At 42.2% G+C, this 21,434-nt stretch overlaps 1 protein-coding gene across 3 annotated transcripts in view; it reads left to right on the top strand.

Annotated features, from left to right (window-relative positions):
- ZNF521 (zinc finger protein 521) overlaps positions 1 to 21,434 on the top strand; it is a 282,095-nt gene that overhangs the window by 234,063 nt on the left and 26,598 nt on the right. For all 3 annotated transcript variants that reach the window (XM_037032205.1, XM_037032199.1, XM_037032192.1), the window contains one exon: positions 20,020 to 20,151. In XM_037032205.1, the coding sequence (XP_036888100.1) occupies positions 20,020 to 20,151 (132 nt within the window). The remainder of the gene's footprint in view (positions 1 to 20,019; positions 20,152 to 21,434) is intronic.

The following is a 21,434-nucleotide window of genomic DNA, read 5'->3' as shown; positions in this document are numbered from 1 at the left end:
ACACTTCCTGAGCAAAATATTTTTCCTACCCACCTTTCTATTCTTTTCATCATTATCTGTTTTTTTAGGGATAATGGCATATAACATTATATGAGTTTCAGATGTACAGAATAATGATGCGGCAACTGTATATATTGTGAGATCATTATCCCTTATCAATTAGTCTGTGTAATGTAAAACACAGAAATCTGAGGCTTCATTAACCTCACGATTTGTCAACAAATTATCATTATAATCATCACACCTATAGATCTTTTCATTTTACTTTTAGAGAATTGCATTTTGACCCCTTCTGTCAAAAGTGTGAATAGAATGAAATGCATGGTCTTTGGGTATAAAAATGACATCCTCTTTCAGACATTGCAGACATTGGAAAGCAGTCAGGGAAGGTTTGCACTGTGGATACCAGGTCCCGTCTTGCCAAAGGATAAATAAAGGGCACTCATTCATCAGCTCGCAAGCTGCCACCCCCTTCTCTTTTCCACCAACCCCCACCTCTCCCTGAAGTTGGGAGGAGGGAGATTCTGAGTATTTTTGCCTATTTCTAGCAGAGCTAGGCATGAACAATTAAATTTAGGGCTTCCCTGTGGTCTGTGAATAACAGTGCACAGTGCTAACCATCAGGGCACAAAGGCAGACAACAGAAAAAAAAAGGGTTTTTTTTATTTTCTGTTTACCCTTCAGGACACTGTTTACCTTATCACTAAAGGGGAAGTTATCATCTCATCTCTTTTGGAAATTGTACTGGTTTTATGTCAGCCTGGGGTGAGGGGATTAATATAAGGCCCCACTCCTTCCCTCACGTCCCTGACCCCGTGTTTGTGTCTGTGTGTGTGTGTCAGTCCCTCCGTCCGCCTGTCTGTCCCTGTCTCTCTCTCTGTCTCGGGCTTTGCTCTGTCCCTCGAGGGCACTCCCACTTCCTCGTTCGCCCCACACGATCTCATGCTCTTTTCCTTGATTTTTCTGTCAAATCTTTTCCTTTCTCTCCACTTCAACTGGAATGATTTTTCCCCTTTTCTCCCTCTCTCTAAATTTACTTCACAGCAGATTGTCTTGTAGTAAATCACCAAAAACCCAAATAGCACTAAAGCATTCTGATACAACATTAGCATTTGCTTATCAAGCACAAGATAAACATTAAACAAAGAACTGCATTTCTTTATTAGAGGCTGCAAGATACATAATCCATGAGCACAAGAAACATGGGACCCAGTGGATATGCAGATGTGTGTTATTTCATTGGCGCTGGGCGGCCTTGTTAGAAAAGGTTTTCATCTGAAGGCTTGGGGGTGGATGGTTGGCTGTCCCTGGTGGGGCTGTAACTAGATACAGAGACTGTTGCAAGCTAGGCTGGGCTCCCTGGTGGACGTGCTGATTGGACAGCCTGAGGAAAACTTGGGAAGCATCGGGAAGTGAACTCAATCACCTTGGGGATGATAGGCTAGAACCAGATGAAGGCATTTGACTTCTTTTGTAACTCCCACTAAGGACAGATTGCCAGTGCGATCCAGCCTCCATAACTGCAAATCAGGCCCTTTCCCCTATGCCGATTTCATTAGAATGGCCAGCATGGTGCAAAGAGGAAAAGAAAAAAAAAGGTTAGACACAGTAATTTTACAGGCAGGCGGGTACAAAAAAAATCTGCATAATTAAGCAGTCAAGGCTGCTAATAGGGGAGTTTATATGCTCTGGGACCAGGCAAGGGCAGCACATATGGATATAGCACTGGATATTAAATCTACGGCATGCAGACTTACTTCAGGGCCCTCAGAGAAAAGGCTAATTATAGAGAGAGGAATTGTGTTTACTGGTCTGTCTTGGGCAGAGATGGTGTAGGAAGTGCAACCAAGTTTTGCAGTTCGACACGAACAGGCTGTTAATAGAGATATCAAAATAGGTGCTTGTGGCTCTTTCCTACCTAATCAACACAAAATTGCAGATTCCACGAACACTGCCCCCCGCCCCACAGTACCTACTATAGACAGAACACTCGGAGTTAAGTTTCATACATTAAGTGTAGGCATTATGTCAGGATGCACGGGATAGGAGTGTGTTTATTATTAAATTGCCACAATTTAATCTCAGCTGTGCTCTTTATCATCAATAAATTTTATTTAGCAGTTTAGCCAGCCCTGTTTAAAGATGTCAGCGCTTCTGGGCATGAGCTCAAAGTCGGCACTTAGATATAAATAGGGAGTCTGAGTGGAGGATGCAGTGGGCAGGGGTAAGCCTTCCGAGAAAGGGCGTGTTTCTGGAGGGGGCGCTGATGGGTGGACATTAACATTTCATAATGCAGATCAAAGGTAAGGAGAACACCCAGAGGCCCCTTTGTCACGGGCCCCTAATGACCGCCTCTCCACAAGCTGAGATGATTTCTCCAGATTATTAAAGAGATTCATTTCATATTTGTATGTATGTATGCATATACGTATGCATTTACTTGTTTATTTATTTATTTATTTAATTCCCTACAAAGACCATTTTCGGAAGGGGACAAGTGAGTGGGCCATTTGCCCTGGGCCAGATATGCCTGGTGGTTTCGGGGAGCCAGGGCTCCCTGCAGCTTTTGTTTGCAGAGAAGCTGTCTGGACCTTTCGTCCTTTAGGGGAGCTTCCCCTGGGAAACAGCAGCCCTCGCTTGTCACAGATGTGCAGTGGTGGGCTCCAGCCATTTTCGGGCCTGGTGTGCATTCCGTTACTTTCCCTGCCCCCACCCCTGCCCGCCCGCCCACCCGCCCATCAAGGAGGGCCATGGAAGAATCCCCCAGCTCAGCTCAAGATGCACTAAAACCTGGGGCTTAGGAAAGTAAACAGCCTCTGATCAGCCAGATATTGGGTCAGGCTCGCCTGACATCTGTGCTCTTCTTAGAGGCAGAGAATTCAGTGCCGATGAGAAGATCCAAGTCTGTGCCTCGGAAAGTGAGAGCGGCAGAAGCTAATGAATGGGCCCTTCGGCCCCTTCAACTGAGGGAAAGCATCACGTTGGCTCATAGGCTGCTGTGTGCCCCTTCTTGTCCGCTCAGGGATCCCCACCTGACCAGGGTGGTTCCCTTTTCCTGAGAACAGCTGGTCAGACATAGCAGTCAGTGAAGAGGATAAAGCTCTTGAGAGACTATTACCATGCATATACCCAAAGCAGATATTTCATGCTGAATTTCTAAAATGGATTTCCCCTCATGGCAACTCTTGTAAGTTATCTGGGCTTTTGAAATCAGACTGGTCCTCAGAAATTTTTCAAACTCATTGACTTTTGATACCTTCTGGTTTCTAGAGGTTACAATGAGGTGGCATTCTAAACAAAGAAAATTGCCATTGCTCATCGGTTAGTAGGGACAGCGGGGCTCAAATGGAACGCAGTACCCTTGGAAGGACCTATTAAGGCCATTCCTTTCACCCTGTTCTTTCTACTTGAAACTTAAAGGTGTAAAATAAATAAAAGTTTGTAGGGAGAACTCAGTGCAGGTGTGATCACGCCAGGAAAATGGCAGCAGCCAAGTATAGAATGTGTGGGGCAGGGCCTGGGTGCCATTTCTCTGCCTCTCCAGGGAAAATGAAGTCGACCAGAACCCTAGCTGGCAGTAAGTAAGCCCTGCTAGAAAATGGAAATACTACTTTATAGATAGAAATAAATATACAGGACAAGGCTAAAGACACAGTTGCTTTTATTTTTTAACTTCTGGGCTGATCAAAAGTATGAAAGCTAAGACAAGAGGCCTGTCATTGGTAGAACAATGATGAGAATTTGAAAATCTATAAATCAAATTGTTTGGGACACAAAAAAGAGCCAACCATGTAGTCCTATCCAGTCCATGGGTGGACTCAACACCCCTTGCAATGCAGTAGCTTCCCATCCGTCTCCTCCCTCCCCCGTTCTCCCAGTCTCTCCCGTCCGGTCTTCTGCCTTCCTTCCATTCGTTCAACAACAATTAAAACACAGTTGCATTGAGAACAGACTGAGTGAGTGATAAGGCCACAATCTAGAAGGAAGGTATCTTGTAGGGGAAATAAGGTATGTATTTCTGCTGGGAGGAGACTGTGATAAATGCCCTAAGAGTCCTGGGCAGTGTGGTGGGAATTCGGGGGAGAAGTTAACTCTGAGTGTGGGGAAGAGACTTGGTGGGGGACTCATGCCTGAGGAAGAGTACAAGGTGCAACGGTTCCTTCCCATTCAGGCTGTACTCTTCCTGGTTTCTGGATGAGTTTTCTGCGTCATACCAACACACACGCTGAGAGGTTATCTAAGCATTAGCCTTCCTCCCCTTCAACACACCACACATGCACGCACACACACAATTGGGTTGAGGAGGATGAAGGAAAAAAATAACTAATATTGTTATGGCAATGCCTCGAAAGGAAGAGGCTTTCAAACGTGGGTCATTTAGCACCATTAACATCTTCTAGGTATTGTTTTCAAGTTTATCATTACCATATGCTAAGATTTCCTCATAAATGTCTGCCTTCAGTTCAAAAGGTCTCTGCCGGATCTGCCCAAAGAATCCACATGTCTGTGAGTCTGACCGCTGCTGCCCTTGACAGCACTGCAGTGTCTGGGAGCCAGAGGGCCTGAGAGGCTGGCCGGGCATTCCTGGAGGCCGAGCCGACTTTCCCAGTCCCACCAACCACATTCCTCTGCACAGTCTCAGCGGGTCTGCCCTCCTAGCCACTGTCTCAGTTCTGCCTCTCAAGCCCTACGAGAGCCAGAAGTGCTCTGGGGTAGCTAACAGCCGGCTGCAGAGGGGAAAGCAACTTCTGTGGAACTCTGACCTCCCTCTCTCGCGCGTCTGATCCTCTCTGCCCACAGCCTCTCACTCCTTTGGTTTCTTCCCTCCTTTTCCTCTATGGAGGGGCGGGAGAGAAACCTAGAGGAACAAAATCAATAAATGAACTCTAAAGAGTAAAGATATTTGATGTATTTTAACATGTGGAGCAAACATTTATTTCACATTTAATAACAAAAGTAACCAATCTATACCAAGTACTTACCATACTCCAGGCATGGTACTAGGCACTTAGTATGGATTATCTCCACTGAGTCCCTTCTCAGCAATTGGTAGCCATGGTTCAGCTAAGGCAAGGTTATATGACAAGGTGAGATTACCCTGTTTGTTACTGGCGGGATGGGCACCCCACCCACCACTGAGTGATTGCAAAGCCTGACTTTTTTAAATCACCTTACCGTGAGGCACAGGAAGAGAGGTTTTGCAGGTAATGTCTCTGATGACTTGCATAACAACGGTCTCTTCTGTCTGCACCAGTGTAAAGCAGTTTGAGCCTCTGGTAGAGGCTTATGTTGGCTAGCATGCTAGGCCTACCCAGTGCCCGCCACACATCCAGGGAATTGTCCTCCCCTGTGGGAGCAGCTTACAGAACTGGACTCAATGATGGCCCGCTGGCTATTGGATCGCAAACCTTACTCCAGAATAAAGTTTTGGTTTTTTTTTATAAATTAGAAAGGATTTAGTGACTGACCAGTCCATTTCTAAGTGTGCGTTGGAAATTAATATTTAATCGGTGTGCAAAGAGGGGTAATTGCACTTGTGACCTGCTTTCTTACGTATTTGGGAGGGTTAGAGATGAAAATGGAGAACACACGGTGGATGCATTTTACTGTCAAAGTGGAACTTCACAGTCGTACCAGGGGACCTTCGGCAATGTTTGTAATGTGCTACTATTGTGATTTAGGAAAGAAAAATGTCACTGCTGGGCTTTATTTTCAACAGATTTTTTTAAAACATCAATTAATGCAATCAAACGTAGTACAGGGAGATCTGTCTTTTTATTCACATGATTGGGGGCCGGGGAGGGAGGGTTTGTTTATTTTTGTCGACTCCCATCACTTGACCTGTACAGTGCGTGGTTTTCTTGGTATTTTCCGAATCAACTCAGCAAGTTACATGTAACAGTTCAGAGGTTCCTTGTGAACCTCTGTGCACGAGGAGGAGAAAACAGCCTTGGAAACTGGCTCCGTTTCTTGGGGCACAAATGATTCTGCCTTGCTGCACACAGTTTGAAGATAATGACCTTTTGGGTTTTTAAAAACAGATTTAGTTAGTAAGATGAATCAGGTCAGTTTTCTTACCCATACCAACGAATTTGAAATATGCTGTTTCTTCATGTGTTAGTCAGATGTTGGAATGCCAAGTTTTCAAATCAGTCTTGATGAATTTGAAAATAATAACCTAAAAAAGGAGTATCATCTGTTTAGCCTTAAACCTTGAAAGGGCACTAAAATAAACCGTTAACATGATCAGAAAAGTCCATGCTCTAAGTACATTTTTCTAATTTTCTCCCCAGTGTGACTCACTGTCTTAACTGAGCACATTAGCAACACAAGCTGCCGGGTGATCGCTTGCCTTCCCAGTGCAGGGACTCAGTCGACTATGGCGTCTTAGATTACTTAACCTAGAACTCGGTTCAACATTAAAATCCAGTTTTTTTCTTCTCCCTAATCTGGAGCCTAGACCGAGCTCTGGGCCCAACCATTCAGTCAAGCTCTTTCCAGGATTTGAGTTACTTGGGCCCCTCGATGTTTCCGAGCAGATGAGCAGAGAAGCAATGTATATAAACCCATACCACACATTTTGAAAACTGTGAAATGCTATGTAGATGTAAAGAATTGTTATGTACATAACCACCCTAAAGTAGAGATAGTGGGAGGAAAATGTACCGTTTTAATAGTCTTGGTAATGATAGAAGCCCCCTGCTTGTGGGGATTTAAAAAAAAAAAAAAAAGGAGGAAGACCTCACTTTGAATTGTGTAAACACTTCATTCAATTCCTTGTGCTTCAAAGTCGGGTTGGCTTGAACACACAGAATGATATGCGGTAGATGAGGTAATAAGTAGACCTAATCGGGTGAGTTAAGGCCAGTGACTGCTTTGATTTGGAATTTCTCTGCGGTTATCACTGTAAGAATTTCTCATATTCATTTCAAAAGACAGATACGTAGATTCTAGGTCTTCTGGTTGCAGTCTTCCTCTTCCTCATGCACTTCCCTTCTGGGGAGGCGTCCACCTGTGTTGTGGGGCTGTGAGTAGAATAAGAAGGCTGAAAGTGGACCCGCAGGACCCAGGGGCCCGTCTGGCACTTCTCATCAGTCACGTGCTGTCTGTAAGTGTACTGTGATAGATGGTCATAGTTACGTGCAATTTGGTGAGCTTTGATTTTATTTTTCATTCTTTGAAAGATAGGCCAGTTTTAATCTAGGAAACTTCTCAACCTAGAGAAGAAAAGTTATTTTGTCTCTGTACATTCTTCTCTAAAGATAAGTATCTATGCATGGTCAGTTCTTGTGGTTAGCTGAAAATACACTAAACATGTCTACCTTATTCCTTTCTGCACATTCACACAATGCTAATATGTATTTATTCCCTCTATTTTAATTTCTAAACTGTCTTTCCTCCAATATTCAGAGAAAGGAGGGCATGCCTTGCTGGCTCCTCTCTGACTATTTGCCTCCTAGCTTATCCAACAGTTACTATCCTACAAAATTATACAAAGTATTTGCTTTTCTCCAGATTGTTAAATACAAAAACTCTCATGCTAATCTCTGTCTTTAAGAAACCAAACATTGCTACTGCTTTTCAGAAGCAAAGGAACAGGAGGAGGCCAAGACACCTCCCTGGGTCGCATTTTACCCTGGACTATTTTATATTTTTCTTTACCAAGGATGAAATTGATAAGAGAGCTTAAAATAATTTGCTTTCAGAAAGGACATAAACTTTACAGTTGTAAGAGTCAGATTTCTGCTTAGATCATTTAAGACAGCATTGGAAGTCTGTGCTGTTTGTATAACAACAATTCACACGGGCGCGAGGCGGAGCATTGCAATAAAAAAATGTTTAAAGTCATTGACAGATATTTTAGTGACATTTTTCTCAATAGATTTCCTTTTGTGTTAGGAAATTATCGGCCTTTGTATATTGACACAGTATACAATATTTAAATTTTTAAAACGGATCTTGAATAAGCCAGCTTGGGTCTTCGAAAAAGTGTCATAAAGATAAGGGGGATTAAAAATTTATTGTGCCCAAAGCCTCTTCATAATTTGCCATTACAGTCTTAGAAATATTTAATAGCGTTGCAGAATGTAATAAGAGGAATTGCTGTCTGCGAATGATCTAGCCCTAATTATTATGTCTCATTCTTCATTTAATAGATACTTATTAACTAATAAAACCATTAATCCATGGTTTTTGTTAGGCCTATTTCAGTCGTTAGCATTGGTTTTTGACCTAACAAAACACCTAGGTCACGGTTACTTCTTCACTGTTACTTCTAAGCTAAGTATAAATAAGAAAGAAATCTTTGTTACAGTATCTGTGACCTTTCTTCCTTCCTCTTTTTCCTTCCTCCCTCTCTCTGTCCCTCTCTCCTTCCTTTGCCCCATCTCAGTAGATAATAACTCTCTCACTTATGTTGCTCCTGCCTGACAGGGAGCAGACAGAAGGAGACAGAAATGAGTGTGATTCATTAGTGTTCTAGCAACGTCCTGGCTTCAGCATAGAGAGTCTAGATGTGTCGGTGTGTGTCCAGAATGATGCCCAAGAGAGAAAAGTAGGTTAGGAACATATTGAGGGACCTATTTCCATATGTGAGCATGGAGTTGCCTTTCAGTAAGCCACACACAGGAATATATGCATGCAGTCCCCGTTTCTTCCCAAATACTCACTTTGGCAACGTTGCAGGGAATGATTCGGACACTTAAAGAAGTAGAATTAACTATAGGAGGATAGAATGAAGGAATCAGTCTTCGTGAATAATTGTAATTGTTAAGGGGAGCTCAAGCCCAGTCTCCACAGGGATTTAAGTGACAGTTTAACCAAATCATTGGGTTATTGCCATTGAGAGAGAAAGCATCAGCATTCAGCTGTGGATGCCCTCTGTGTCTGAGTTTCTGTAATCATGAGTGTTTCTTTCCCATTAACAGCTCAGACCAGAGGGCTTTCCCAAAAAGGGCGTTCCTTACTCCTTTGCAGAATCGGGAGATGGGGGGATTTCATGTTCCCTTACCCACAACTGCTGCACGTTAGCTCAGGCTCCGCTTTCCCAAAGGGAGAGGAGCGTGTTCACATGGGTAAGAGAGATTGAAATAAGTAGTTGCTTAGCAAACAGGATGGAGTGGGTGGGAATGAATTCAGGCTTTGTCTCGCTCGGCAGGGAGCAGAGGGGTGACCGGGTGGCATGGAAAGATAAAAACTCCTAAAGCACCAATAAGAGACCTAGGAAGACAGGCACTTTTGCTCACTTAAATGACAGCTGAAATTGTTGCACTTAATAGGGAGGAAACTTTTTTTAAGTGAGCGTTTTGTGGGACAGTGCGGTGATAGATGTCGGAACCCTGATCCTGGCACTGGCCATGGCCAAAACGCCTTGCTGCCCCGGGCATGCCAGGCGATATCTCTCATCTCAGTTTCCTCATCTTTTAAACAAACCCGGAATTAATCGGACTGTCTCCAAAGCCCCTTCTAACCTGGATGTAACATTCCAGCATTTAAACAAATATACAATGTTTGCCCTTTCTTTCTGTCCTACACATTCCTCTGTATTGCCTCTCCTCCATTTTACATGGAAAACCACAGTGTTCTGGGGTCTTGGAAAATACTCAAGTGAACAAATACAGATTTGTGAGATATTTATTAGAATATTTCTTAGTGAAAGGATAATGCCAAATTATGGTCAGCCAAGTCTCCTGTGCATTTACAATCGTGTTTCCCGCATCATTTTTCAGATTTCTCTCAGCAAGGGGAGCATTATTTGTTTTGGGTGGGATGTTAATCACCTTATAGGAGTTTTCTGTCATCTTCTATTTTTCTTCAAGCATCAAGGCTCCATCCAAAATATGGTCTGGAAGGAGAAATTCTACATAGATTCATGCTCGGTATTTATTTTTCTTCTAAATGTGTTGTTGCAGGTTTTTTCCTTGGCTAATATATTTTGACACCTTATGGTTGTAAACTGCTGTTCTCTTTAATTGCTTATTGTTATTAATTATATAGTGGTTACATAGTTGGCTGCTTGAGCCACTTGGCTATAAAGAAATTCATTTATCATTATTGCCATCGGAACTACAGAAAATTGCCAGCATTCCATCCAGAGATGAATGCTTCTGAGCTCCCATCCAGCAAAATTTTGAACATGGGTCAAGTCCTTCAGTGTTTTCTTTCAGCTGCTCCCCTGGCTTCTCCGGGTCTATGCCCTGAGCACCTTCATTTTCTCTTAGCTTTTGTTTTCAGTTCCTGATGTGCTGCCCTTCCAATGAAGTTTGTGTATTATTCTCAGCACTCCGTTTAGAGGCCTGTCCACCTATTACCCTTTATTTGCTCCCTATGTTCCTAACTGTGATTTTTTCCTTCTCAGAATTTCTTTGATACTTTCGAATGACATTCCTGCCTCTATAACTTTCATTCTCAAACATTCATGTTGATTAGACATACTCTTCAGCCCCACCTTTCCATGAAAGTGATCATTATGCCCTTAAGAGTAACTATAAACCTCTTCTACCCACACTAGAAATAATTAGATATATTTAGATTATTCCTATATTAGGAAACTGGCAATATCATGAATGAATGAATGAATGAATGGATGGATCAATGATGCACATGTATGAACATGAGGATTTGTACTTGCACATACCCAGCTCCTTCCTGATGTCTGTAGTTTCTTTAAATCTGGGCTTCATTTAGAATTCATGACCCCGCAGCTGCAGGTGCCACGGAACAGCCAGGCCAGAGCACTCCTCTGCCTTCTGGCAGCATGACATTAAATTCACACTAGTTAAGCCAACTTAAATTGAGCCTCCTTGAACCTTCCTAAATAAAACTAGTGGCCTTAATTACAATCAGGCAATTTAAAGGTTATGGAGCTCTAACTAGTACTGCAGTATATCACTTTAATAATGCACAAGAAAATTTCTCTAAGGGGTGGCATCGTTTGATTAGGAGAATTTGAGTTTCACAGCACATTTCCAGTAAACTGTTTTTAGAAATCTTATTGCATTTATTCTGCCATTACCTTCTTTTATTCTTCAAGGCCAACTTTCTAAGGTCACGCCAGCAGAACAATAAAACGTGAGTCATTTGCAAACAACATGCACCATTGTGATTTTTGTGTTGCTGCTGGTGACTTCTCCGTTTTGCCACCAAGTGAAAAGAGCAGGACCGAGTCCCTTGGAAACCTGAGACTTGGCCCCTTAGACCTCGCGTGTGCCCCACCGCACAGACGACTTGTGCTTTGGGGAGACCCCTAATTGTGACACCACAGCTTAGAAGGTGTCATCTTTGCAAGAATCATTAATAATATGGTTTCTTAGAGACATCATTCGCTTTGGAAATGCCCAACTAGCTTCTTGTCTCAACCCTGTGAGCCCTTAAAACCCCGTGCCTGCTGAGATCCATAATATTTACAGAAGCCGGAGACCCCAGTCCATTTTTTGGTTTGATTTGGGGTCTTTGGGGGGTTGTTGGATTTTGTTTTAAAATCGTCAACAGTAGCAAGTAGCAAGCTATACTTTCTAGCAAAGATAAACATCTTTTTAGCATTTGGAGACTTTTTCTTTCACATAACTAGTGGCTTTCTGACGAGAAGAAGATTTTTTTAAAAAAGAAAGAAAAGGCCTGTGTGCTACCAGCACCTCAGCCCAGTAACACGCAAACATGCCTGATGAGAGCTGGTCCAGTGCGGGCCTGCCACGCGTAGAATTAATATTGACTGTTGCCCCATCTCAGTTCTCCAAGGCGTGACCCCGAGAGATTCAACTTTGAAGCAGATTGTATTTAGTTTATGCTGCATGAACTCTCCTCTTTCAATTTTAGCAATTTGTGGGGGGTTTGTACAGTATTCAAAGGTAAGTATACCTACACTTTCACCACTGCCAGAAGCCCCAGGTGTGAGGGCAATAATAAGAGGCATTCAACTTCAAACAAGAAATTTTAGGCAAAGAGTGAAATAATCACATATATCTGATTTAGCCAATGAGTTCAAAGGATGGGACTTCATAATATAAGAACATGTAACTAATAATAAAACATGTTTAAAACATGAATTATGGTTTATGGATATATGATCAGATACTTCTCTGTGACATGGGACAAATAAAAGACAGTTGTCCCCTCTCATATGGCTCTTTTTTGTATTTCAGGTATCAAATATGTAACATTTTTCCTCTTAAAATGAGGGTTATGTTTTGACTCATAAGTTTCTTGCCAGAGAAAAGCTAGAAGATAAGACAGCTACTTTGTTAATACATTCTTTTCCAGAGTATTTTAATTTCATTTTGGGAAATAATGAAGACAAGCAGTATAAGATAAATCTGGCCCATCCAACTTTGTCACATGCATAGGGTATAATGTACGAAGGGAAGGAGCACACCTTTGAAACTCAATGGATAAATAATATTGTTTTGGCGTTAGTCTCAGCATTTCGTTCTGATGAAGTTAGATATGGGACTAGCTAAGCATATAGTTCCCATAAATTTAATAAATATTTATTGAGTCCCAGTGATGAGCTCTGTACTAATCGAGGTGCTTGGCTCACATCAATTCGCAAAGCAGACAAACGCCCTTGGCCTCCTGAAACCGGCCTTGGAGCTCAAATTGATGGGGAGCCTGAGCTGAGTTCTTGGCACTTTCTTGGTGTTAAGATGTCCTGGACTGGCATCATCCACTCTTTCGTAGGCAAGGCAAGAGCCGAAGTGCATTACTGAGTTGGAAACCTGTTATGTCCAATGATACTGTATATCTAATTATGATGGGAAATGGAAGGGCATTTTTTAGACTGTCCTTGCGTGTTCACGGACTTCCTGGCAGAGCAGAGGGTGGAGCAGCACTGAAGATTAGGTGGTGAAAACTTTGTGGAAAAAAAAAAGAGTTACTTTCATTTATTCGAGTGAACATAAAGAAAGAAGAAACCTGTTCAAGTGCACTGGGTCCCTTTCTGTCCTTCAGTGGAATACAGCAACATTTACTGAAGTCAAAGCTTTAAATAAGAAGCTATTTTTTTTAAAAAAATCAACCTTAACTTCCAAACAGACCTAGAGAATGATTTCAGATTCAGTTGGTTTCAGTTCTCATCCTGATCCTTGCCTTTTTTTGGACTAACACATGATTTTTACCAAAAAAAAAAGTACTACTTTTCTTGGTTCAGGTATTTCTCAGGGGTGTGGGAAAAGGGGTACTCATAGTGATTTTCACTGTCTTACTGAAAAACAAACTGATGCTTGTTTGTTTTCAACAAAGACATTTGGGGTCCAAGTTTTCACCTTCAGAGCTATTTGCTGGCACTGAGAGCTTTCTGCGAGACTTCAGCTGCGGGGTCCGTGTTTAGATCAGGAGAGCAGAGAGGAAAAGAATGGAGGCCTGGAGCTGCAAACACTGGCCAGAACCGAAAGGTAGCTCGCCCCTAACTCTGAACTTGGGCCAGAGTACTGCTGCCAAGTCCCCACAGGTGGAGGGTAGCCACCTTTTTAGTGGGCTGTTTGTTTTATTGTTTATTCTCTCAACAGCATTTCAGTGTTTTCTCTTACATAAGAATATTCTAATAACTACTACCCACAATCAGTAATAATAGCCAAGGAATTTGACGCCGTTACATCTCAGAGCATCTGAAATCCCACTGCCTAATCTCCCATCCCGACCCACCTGGACCTCCTGCTAGTTTCCAAGCTGCTGATGTTTATGGGGCTCTAGGCAGCCCCTGGGCTCTTTAAAATCTGCTGGGTGCAGTGCAGCCTACCCGGGTCGAATCATTTCCTGTTCCAGCCCTGCCGATAATGAGAAGTTCAAGATGGGAAATCACAGTGTCAGTATCATTGGCTTTACTTATAAAGTCCAAAAGCATTGTACCCTTTAGATCATTGGCCAAACACAGGCAATAACTTGAATTAAACACAGACTTGCACCTTGTAGGTCTCCTTGAAACAAGATTCTGGCTGAGACACGTGGCGTGCGTATCATTTTGCTTTTCCTGAGACACCTACGGATTAGGTACTTGAACGTAAATAGTCAAAATGAAGGGACCTGGTGCTCCTTGACTCTCAGTATTCCCAGTGCCCTTTCTCTCTTATCGTGAGTCTTGAGCTTGTGTCTCGTGCTCCTCTCTTGGGAGGCACAAGATCCTGGCAGTGCAGACATGCCCATGGTGCCAGTGAGACAGACCCAAGAAGGCGGTGGTGGCGGTCCAAAGGCAGCCTCCGTTTTCATGTTAGAGTGTCCAGAAGAATAGGGCCAAAAATTTCAACTGGTGTAAAGAAAAGGTTCGCACAGTGTTCAGTATTCGGAAATTCTGCCTTACTTTGGGGGCTTCATGACTAATCCACTGGCAGACTTTGAGCCCTAAATAATATTCTCCCTTGCCAAATTAGCACCTCAGCGAGTTTGTGTTACAGCTGTGAAATATGTGTGGCGTGGAATACAAATGACAGCGGCCTGAGCGCCGTGGACCCAGAAAGATGTGACGGCTGTGTGCATGGCAAATGACAGCGCAGTCCGCCTATTTGTCTACTCCTGGTTTCTAGGGTGAGCCGACGTAGCCGAGGGGTGAGTTCTGTCATGTGTGGCTTTTCTTTCTTACTCCTCAGACCCCAAGCTTATAAATGTGCGCTTGGAAATTAACCCAGGGAAGAGGAGAAGCAAAGGAAGGGGTGGGGGTTGGAGATTGGTTTAGGGCATAGTTTTCTTGGACTTAAGTGGGTATGTGTGTGTGGTGTATACGTTGGGGCTGGAAAAATTACAACTGCAGGGCATTTGATGCTCTGTTTGGATTTCGAGAGCAGAGTTTACTCCCACTCACATCAGAGCTTTTAAGTACGGCCCCTGCCACATGGTGATGTGCCAACAGGGGTTCACATCTTTGGACTTTAGCCTGTAGATTTATGCGGTGGGAGAGGCTGGAGGACCCTCTGGCCTGTCTCAAGGGTAAATGAGAGAAGGAGTTCTACTTATAAACCGTTACAAATTGGTCCTCAGTAATGGCTGCAGTGCTGATCAGACGATACAAGGGGCCCCCCAGTGATTCTGGGGATAACAGCTGCATGTAAGTCATCCACTGAACATTTGCTTGTAGCTGCTCTAGGTTTTTGTTTGTATTGAAGGGAAAGGAGTATAAACATGGGACACATGGTCTGGAGGCTGCTGAAAGGGTTTCTCTTGTTTAAAGCTTATATTGAAATGCCAGTGTCTTGTGTTAGGTTAACAGTTGCCACACTGGAACTTATAACTCAAGTTGTGCTTGAGCATCCAAATGGTGACTCTTATTTTTCTGTTATGACACTGGCTGATTAATGCTTGTGTCGGTCCAGGTATTATACATGGGAGAGATAGGAATTATCATTCCCCTTCGAACTGGCCTTAGACAGATTTTGTTCTTGTAACAGTTTCGCAAGTGATTACCACATTCCCTACTAAAGGCAATGCGGTTTATTGCAATTATGCATTCAGACTCTTTCCTTTGAAACATTTAATATTGGAGTAAATATTTACATTAGCATCAGTCTCTTCTATGTAGACTAGATTCTTGTTTACATTTGTGTTCACACTTACATGAAGATTAGCAAGTGGAAATAATTATTTTAGCTGCAATTTATACACATGTGAAATTATTTCTCAGTGACACCGCAAACCATCTTTGGGCATGCTTTAAAGTGGTTGGGCCAGGACAGGAAGTGGCTGGCCTCCAGCGCGTTCTCAGTGAGAGGAGCTTCCCTCTTGCCCTCCCTGATAGAAGACCCAAGTGCCGGCCATATGAATGCTCCTCTGTGCCCCTCCAGTATACAGAGAGGGGTTTCCTGATTGCTGTAGAAAGAAACAGCTTTATACTGAAAACTCCTTATTCTTCTCCTTAAGGTGACTAATCTGTGACGTTTCTCTCTCCCTTTCCTTGTGCTGATTTCTGCTTTCCTGTATATTTGGTTAGAATATTTTTCAGATAATGTTCAATATGGAGGTTTTCTGTACTTCCTAATTTTGCTCATTTCCTGTATAACTGTTTGGCTATCAATATTTCAGTGTTGTAATCAATCTTTATTAATAGGATGTAGAAAGGGTAGTATTTTTTAAAGATTTTATTTATTTATCTTTAGAGGGGAAAGGAAGGAGAGAGGGAGAGAGATATGAATGTATGGTTGCCTCTCATGAGTCCCCTGCTGGGAACCGGCCTGCAACCCAGGCATGTGCCCTGACTGGGAATCGAACTATGATCGTCTGGTTCACAGGCGAACTGAGATTTCACTCAATCCACTGAGCTACACCAACCAGGGCATATTTTTTTATTCTTTAGTTTCCAAAGTTACCTACAAATGAAAATCGTGCTCTTTGTAGACAATCTGGAGAATATAGATAAGCAGAAAGAGGAAGAAAAATCTAGAAGTTTCACCCATAGATCCCATCTATAACTCTTAATAAAATAGGGCTGCACTAGCCTATTATATCCTTAATGGAATATTGTAATGGTTATTAAATCAATTGACTCAGAATCTCTTTTTAATAAATGAGTCAGGCTGTATTATCCAATTACTGTCAGCTGCTACCTTTCCAGAGACAAAAATGGTTACTTTGATTGAATTTTTAAAGCTTTTGGCACCTGCAGGAAGAAAAAAGAAAGAGGCAAGGTTCAAGTTGTGGCTTCGTGAGCAAAATCTTCAGTTTAAGGCTTAAAGTCACCTGAAATTGGAAGTGTTGATAGCACCACCTCATGAGCATCGACTTTAAATTAAAACCGTGGTTATCTTCACTGCTCTTTACTGCAATACCTTAATACCAGATAGGAAGAAAAAGGGAGAGAAGCTCAGTTTTTGGAAGGACACAGGACTTAACTCAGCCATGTCTTGCAATACTAACTGTTTTTAGAAATCCTTTGATAATTAAGACATTGCTCTTTGCCTTAGCCAGGTAACTCAGTTGGTTCAAATATCATGCCAATATGCCAAGATTGTGGGTTCAATCCCCAGTTGGGGCACATACAAGAATCAACCAGTGAATGCATAAATAAGTGGAACAACAAACCTCTCTCCCTCTCCTTCTTTCTCTCCTCTCTCCTTTTTCTCCGCCTCTCTCTTCCCCTCTCTCTGAAAAATCAGTAAAGGAAAAAGACTGCTCTTCACCATACAGTGTAAGCATTACAATGTATAACAGTTCAGTTCAATACAGATTCCGAATAAGGATAAACTTTTAAATTTCTGATTGTAAATAAGTTTCACTAGTTTGCCATTGCCATCTATTTCCCCTTCTTCAATTAAAAAATATAAAAGGAATCACATTAACCAGTTGTAAAACAGTTTTGAAAAAACAGCCTTGCCACCCGTTCTCCATTCAACCCCATGGTCCCAGCCCAGGTGAGCACAGGGAGCGCGCACAGGGAGGTCACCAGGGAAGTTAGCACAGACGGGAGAAGTGTGTGGGTGTGTTCAGTGTCCAGCCTGGAGCACACTGGCTTTGCCTTCTCTATCATTCGCTGTGTAACAATTCGGATTTTTTTTCTATCCTACAGAAGTAATACCTCGCTGTGTTACTTAGAAATGAGAGGTAGGTCGAACCTCCTGCTCAATTTCAATATTGCAATATGCATTGAAGCTGTAAAAAGTTCTGACAAGGCTGGCTTCAACAATTATTACCCTTCTGTCACTTAGGGCTTTCCCAGGTAAAGTATGCAATTCCTGAAAATTAAATCTGCACTAATAATTCCTAAATACTTTAGGATTGTGTCACCTTTTTGAGAATTCACTTGACTCAATTTGGATTGATTTACCATGTGAGATGGAACTTCTCTCTTCTTTGGATAGGAAATAAAACTGATGAGGACATTTTCTTTGTACTGATATACACATGTATCTTTTTTTTGTTTTTCCATGTATTATTTTTCCAAACAAAACACTTGTAGTCAGGAAAGATAACATCGCATTAAAGATCATCCTACCTTCCCTGATTGACTTTATGTGGGTGTAACAGTCAGTCATTAGCCCCAAGAAAAGCCACTAGACCTACAGAGGTTACCTCACAAATACTGCAAGTTTACAAATTCCGGAGCAAATGTGTGTACCCGCTCACGTCCATAAGCACCGTCTCGTTCTTGTGCAAAACACATATTGTACTTTACAGATAAAATTTAGACTCTTAGTTGTAGTCTTACCATCAGAATAAAGGTATACAGCATTGAGGAAATAGAATATGTTTAAATTTGGCAATTTATGTTTCTTATATTTAAAATTTGGAAAATTTTTGGGAACTTCAAATTTTAAAAAAAGGGAACAGATGAGAAACGCTTGATCTTATATAATCCCTAAAGCATTTTGTATAACCCCTTGTCATGTCAATAGGCACAATTAAACTCCTTCTTACATAATTATAATCAAGGAATTTACTGTGCCACCCAAATACAGAGTAGGTTTTTATCTCTTGTGAAATGTAGACAGTACTGGGTGGCTTAATTAGTGCTTTGCCTCGCTTTTTACAAATTCCAATCCTCTGCTTCTAAAGGCTCATACTTGTGTGAGAAGAAAGATTAGGAATACAAATGGAGCGATTCTACTCCTCGTTAGCTAATAATAATTCACTTTGTAATTGGGCATTTTCGGTACCAGTAACATCAGCTGGTGAAGGACTTACCACACACATGTTGTGTTGAATGAAAGGAAATAACTTTGAAGTGTAGACTTGTTTCCCCGACAGTGTGAATTTGTCTTTCATTCCCTAGATCTGGAATACCGACACAGATGTTCCTTCATAGCATTTTATAATCATTGTAAATAAGAGAAGCTAAAAGTATCGCTTGATAACAAGCCGGGTTAAATTGCAGCCTCTAACATTTTACTCTTCCTAATAAGTCGTCTCAGTGGTAGCTGGCGATTGTTTATAGCTTATCTGCTAAATGTCCCAGACTGTGAGCCAAGCTGCCTGGGTTCGAATCCCAACTGCCTCGGGTCACATTTTGGCTCTACCAATTATTGACCCTGTGATTCAGAGCAAAGTCACTTAAACTCTCTGGGCCTCATTTTCCCTATCAGTAAAATGGGAATAGTAGAAGTATTCTTCAAAGGGTTGCTGTCAAATTAAATGAATCCATGTCTGTAAGCACTTAAAGTAATAGTATCTGAACTCAGTAAGCAGTAAAAAAAAAAAAAATGTTGTCCTAGAATCTAGGGCTGGTGGTTTTCACTTCTTATAATTGCAGATTGAAGTGAGTCAGGATAACACATAAATTTTCTAGTTCATAAATGTTTTTATGAGGAAAAAAAGCAATGTAAACATAATGGGTTTATCTATGCCACAAATGCTTCACTTTATTATATGGCAATTGTTATAACATCAAAATATTTTTTGACCATCTTGTTCCTAAGACACCGAGGAAAAAATCCAGGACTAGTGAAAAGTAAGCCTGGAGCTGGTAAAGGTGCCCTTGGGGACAGACAGGCAGAGTCTGGATCAGGGAAAAATCGGAACTGTCTTACAAAGTAAAGAAGATCTGGGTGACTGGGAGTACCAAGCAGAGAAAAAGAACATTTATTAGATACTATAAGCATTAATAATATTTCAAAATTGCTAGAAATTCTTGGAAGTAGAAAAAGAAAGTCTTATCAGTGGGAATATCACTAAGAACCTTATGGTTAGAAATAGTAACTTGTAGCACTTTCTAGATAAAACAGAGGAAAGACCTGAGGAAGAAACTGTTTTTCTATGGGTTCTTGACTTTAGGACTTTGGAAATACACAGCGCATCAAATTATGATAATCAGAGAAAAGAAGATACCTCATTATTAATATACCAATTGTACTTTAAAAGCTTCATAGAATGCATTATTACCCCCAAATAAAATCTGCCTTCTGATAATCTTTGGATTTTAAATTTCAGAAATGTTTTGAATGGCTATAAGGAGGAAACATGGCCGTGAGGGAATTAACTACATACACACCACTACCTGTTTCTATCCGGTGATGGGAATGGTTTCAGGTGTGCGATGGTAGTTAACTCAGCAGTCCATTCACGTTACGATGGCCTTTAACTTTCCTGTCCATGTGTTTTCCTTAACAGATGAAGGACTGAACCACGAGTGCAAACTCTGCAGCCAGACCTTCGACTCCCCTGCCAAACTCCAGTGCCACCTGATAGAGCACAGCTTTGAGGGGATGGGCGGCACCTTCAAGTGCCCCGTCTGCTTTACAGGTAGGCAGGCCCCTGCAGGAGGCCTGGGGGGAGTGTCACGGCTGCATCACCCATGTCTCTCCTGCCAAAGCATACTTCCCACGGCTCTGGCCTTTGCAGACACGACTTCAGTTCAATTTGGGAAGAAGATGTTTGATTTCTGCTCATTAGCATTATTGATTTCGGCCTACTTAAAGGCCCAAACGGGCAGGAAGGTTAACCATCGGGATGAGCAAATGGCATTTCAAGTTCTCTCAGAAGTTTGCACTTTTCCATTTGGAAAATGACATCCACGTTCTGTCCACTTTTCTCTGCTCGACACTCAGAGGTTACCAAGGAGGCCAAGAGCACCCGCACAGAGCCAGCCTCTTTTAAATCACAGGACGCTCGCTGCCAGTGATTGTAGGCACATGTGCGCTCTTTAAAAGTGTAGGATTGTGTAACGTTGCCCGTGAGAAGTAAAAAAGATTATTATAACCCTCCCCAAATTCCTTGAACTTGGTAACGTTTGATGAGACGTTTATTTCCTAGGAAATTGGAATTTTTAAGGTAGGTGTCACTATAAATATACACATTTCAGAAGCAACTTCTATTAGATGTTGTTAGCAGTGCAAGGAAATGTGAATCAGAAGCTGCACTCTGCGGCCCACAGAGGTTGAAATGCGGCCACACACGTTTCTGGCGCCTCCCCTGCAAGGACAAAGCTGTTCTGGGAAGCCCCGCCTGCTCCTGTGCGTGTGCCTGGCACCCAGTGCTCGAGTCCCTCGAGGCTGTTTTTTCTTACTTGTCAGAAAAAGCAACACAAAACAAAAATACAGTCTCTCAACATTGACTTCTTTGTTTCCAGAGCTTCATTCCCAGCAGTGATGACTGCCCTTGCCTGCATTCAGCCTGTAGTTGTCCAGCCTGTGATAAAATAGAAGCAGAGGGAGCATGCGCACTGCACAGGCAGTGCCTGGCTCTGCCTTCCGCGCTCTCCTTCGAGACTCCTTCGTTCAGTAACTCATCAGCCACTTTTTTTAGAACTATTTTTTATGCTTCCAAACTTGTATTTAAAAATCTGCCGTGTACTCTTTTTCCCATAGCGTAGCACGTACCTTATGACGCAAGTCAGGAGTCTGGATTCGTTACAGAAGCTCATAATAAGTCTTCATTAGGAGTGGGGGCTGGGCCGTAGGTCTCCTGATGATTAAGGCCCCTCATAAGGTAGTTCTTTCATGTCGTGGCCAGAAAGCCTCAGAAAAGGTGCTAAGTTATATGGGCATAAGTTGCAAATCTGTATAAAAACCTCATTTCTTATTTTT

This window comes from Sturnira hondurensis, unplaced genomic scaffold (genome assembly GCF_014824575.4).
Source record: "Sturnira hondurensis isolate 20B ecotype Veracruz unplaced genomic scaffold, ASM1482457v3 Scaffold0001872, whole genome shotgun sequence".
Taxonomy (NCBI): Eukaryota; Metazoa; Chordata; class Mammalia; order Chiroptera; family Phyllostomidae; genus Sturnira; species Sturnira hondurensis.
The sequence above is the reverse complement of the archived record's forward strand: the minus strand, read 5'-3'. Positions and strand labels throughout refer to the sequence as shown.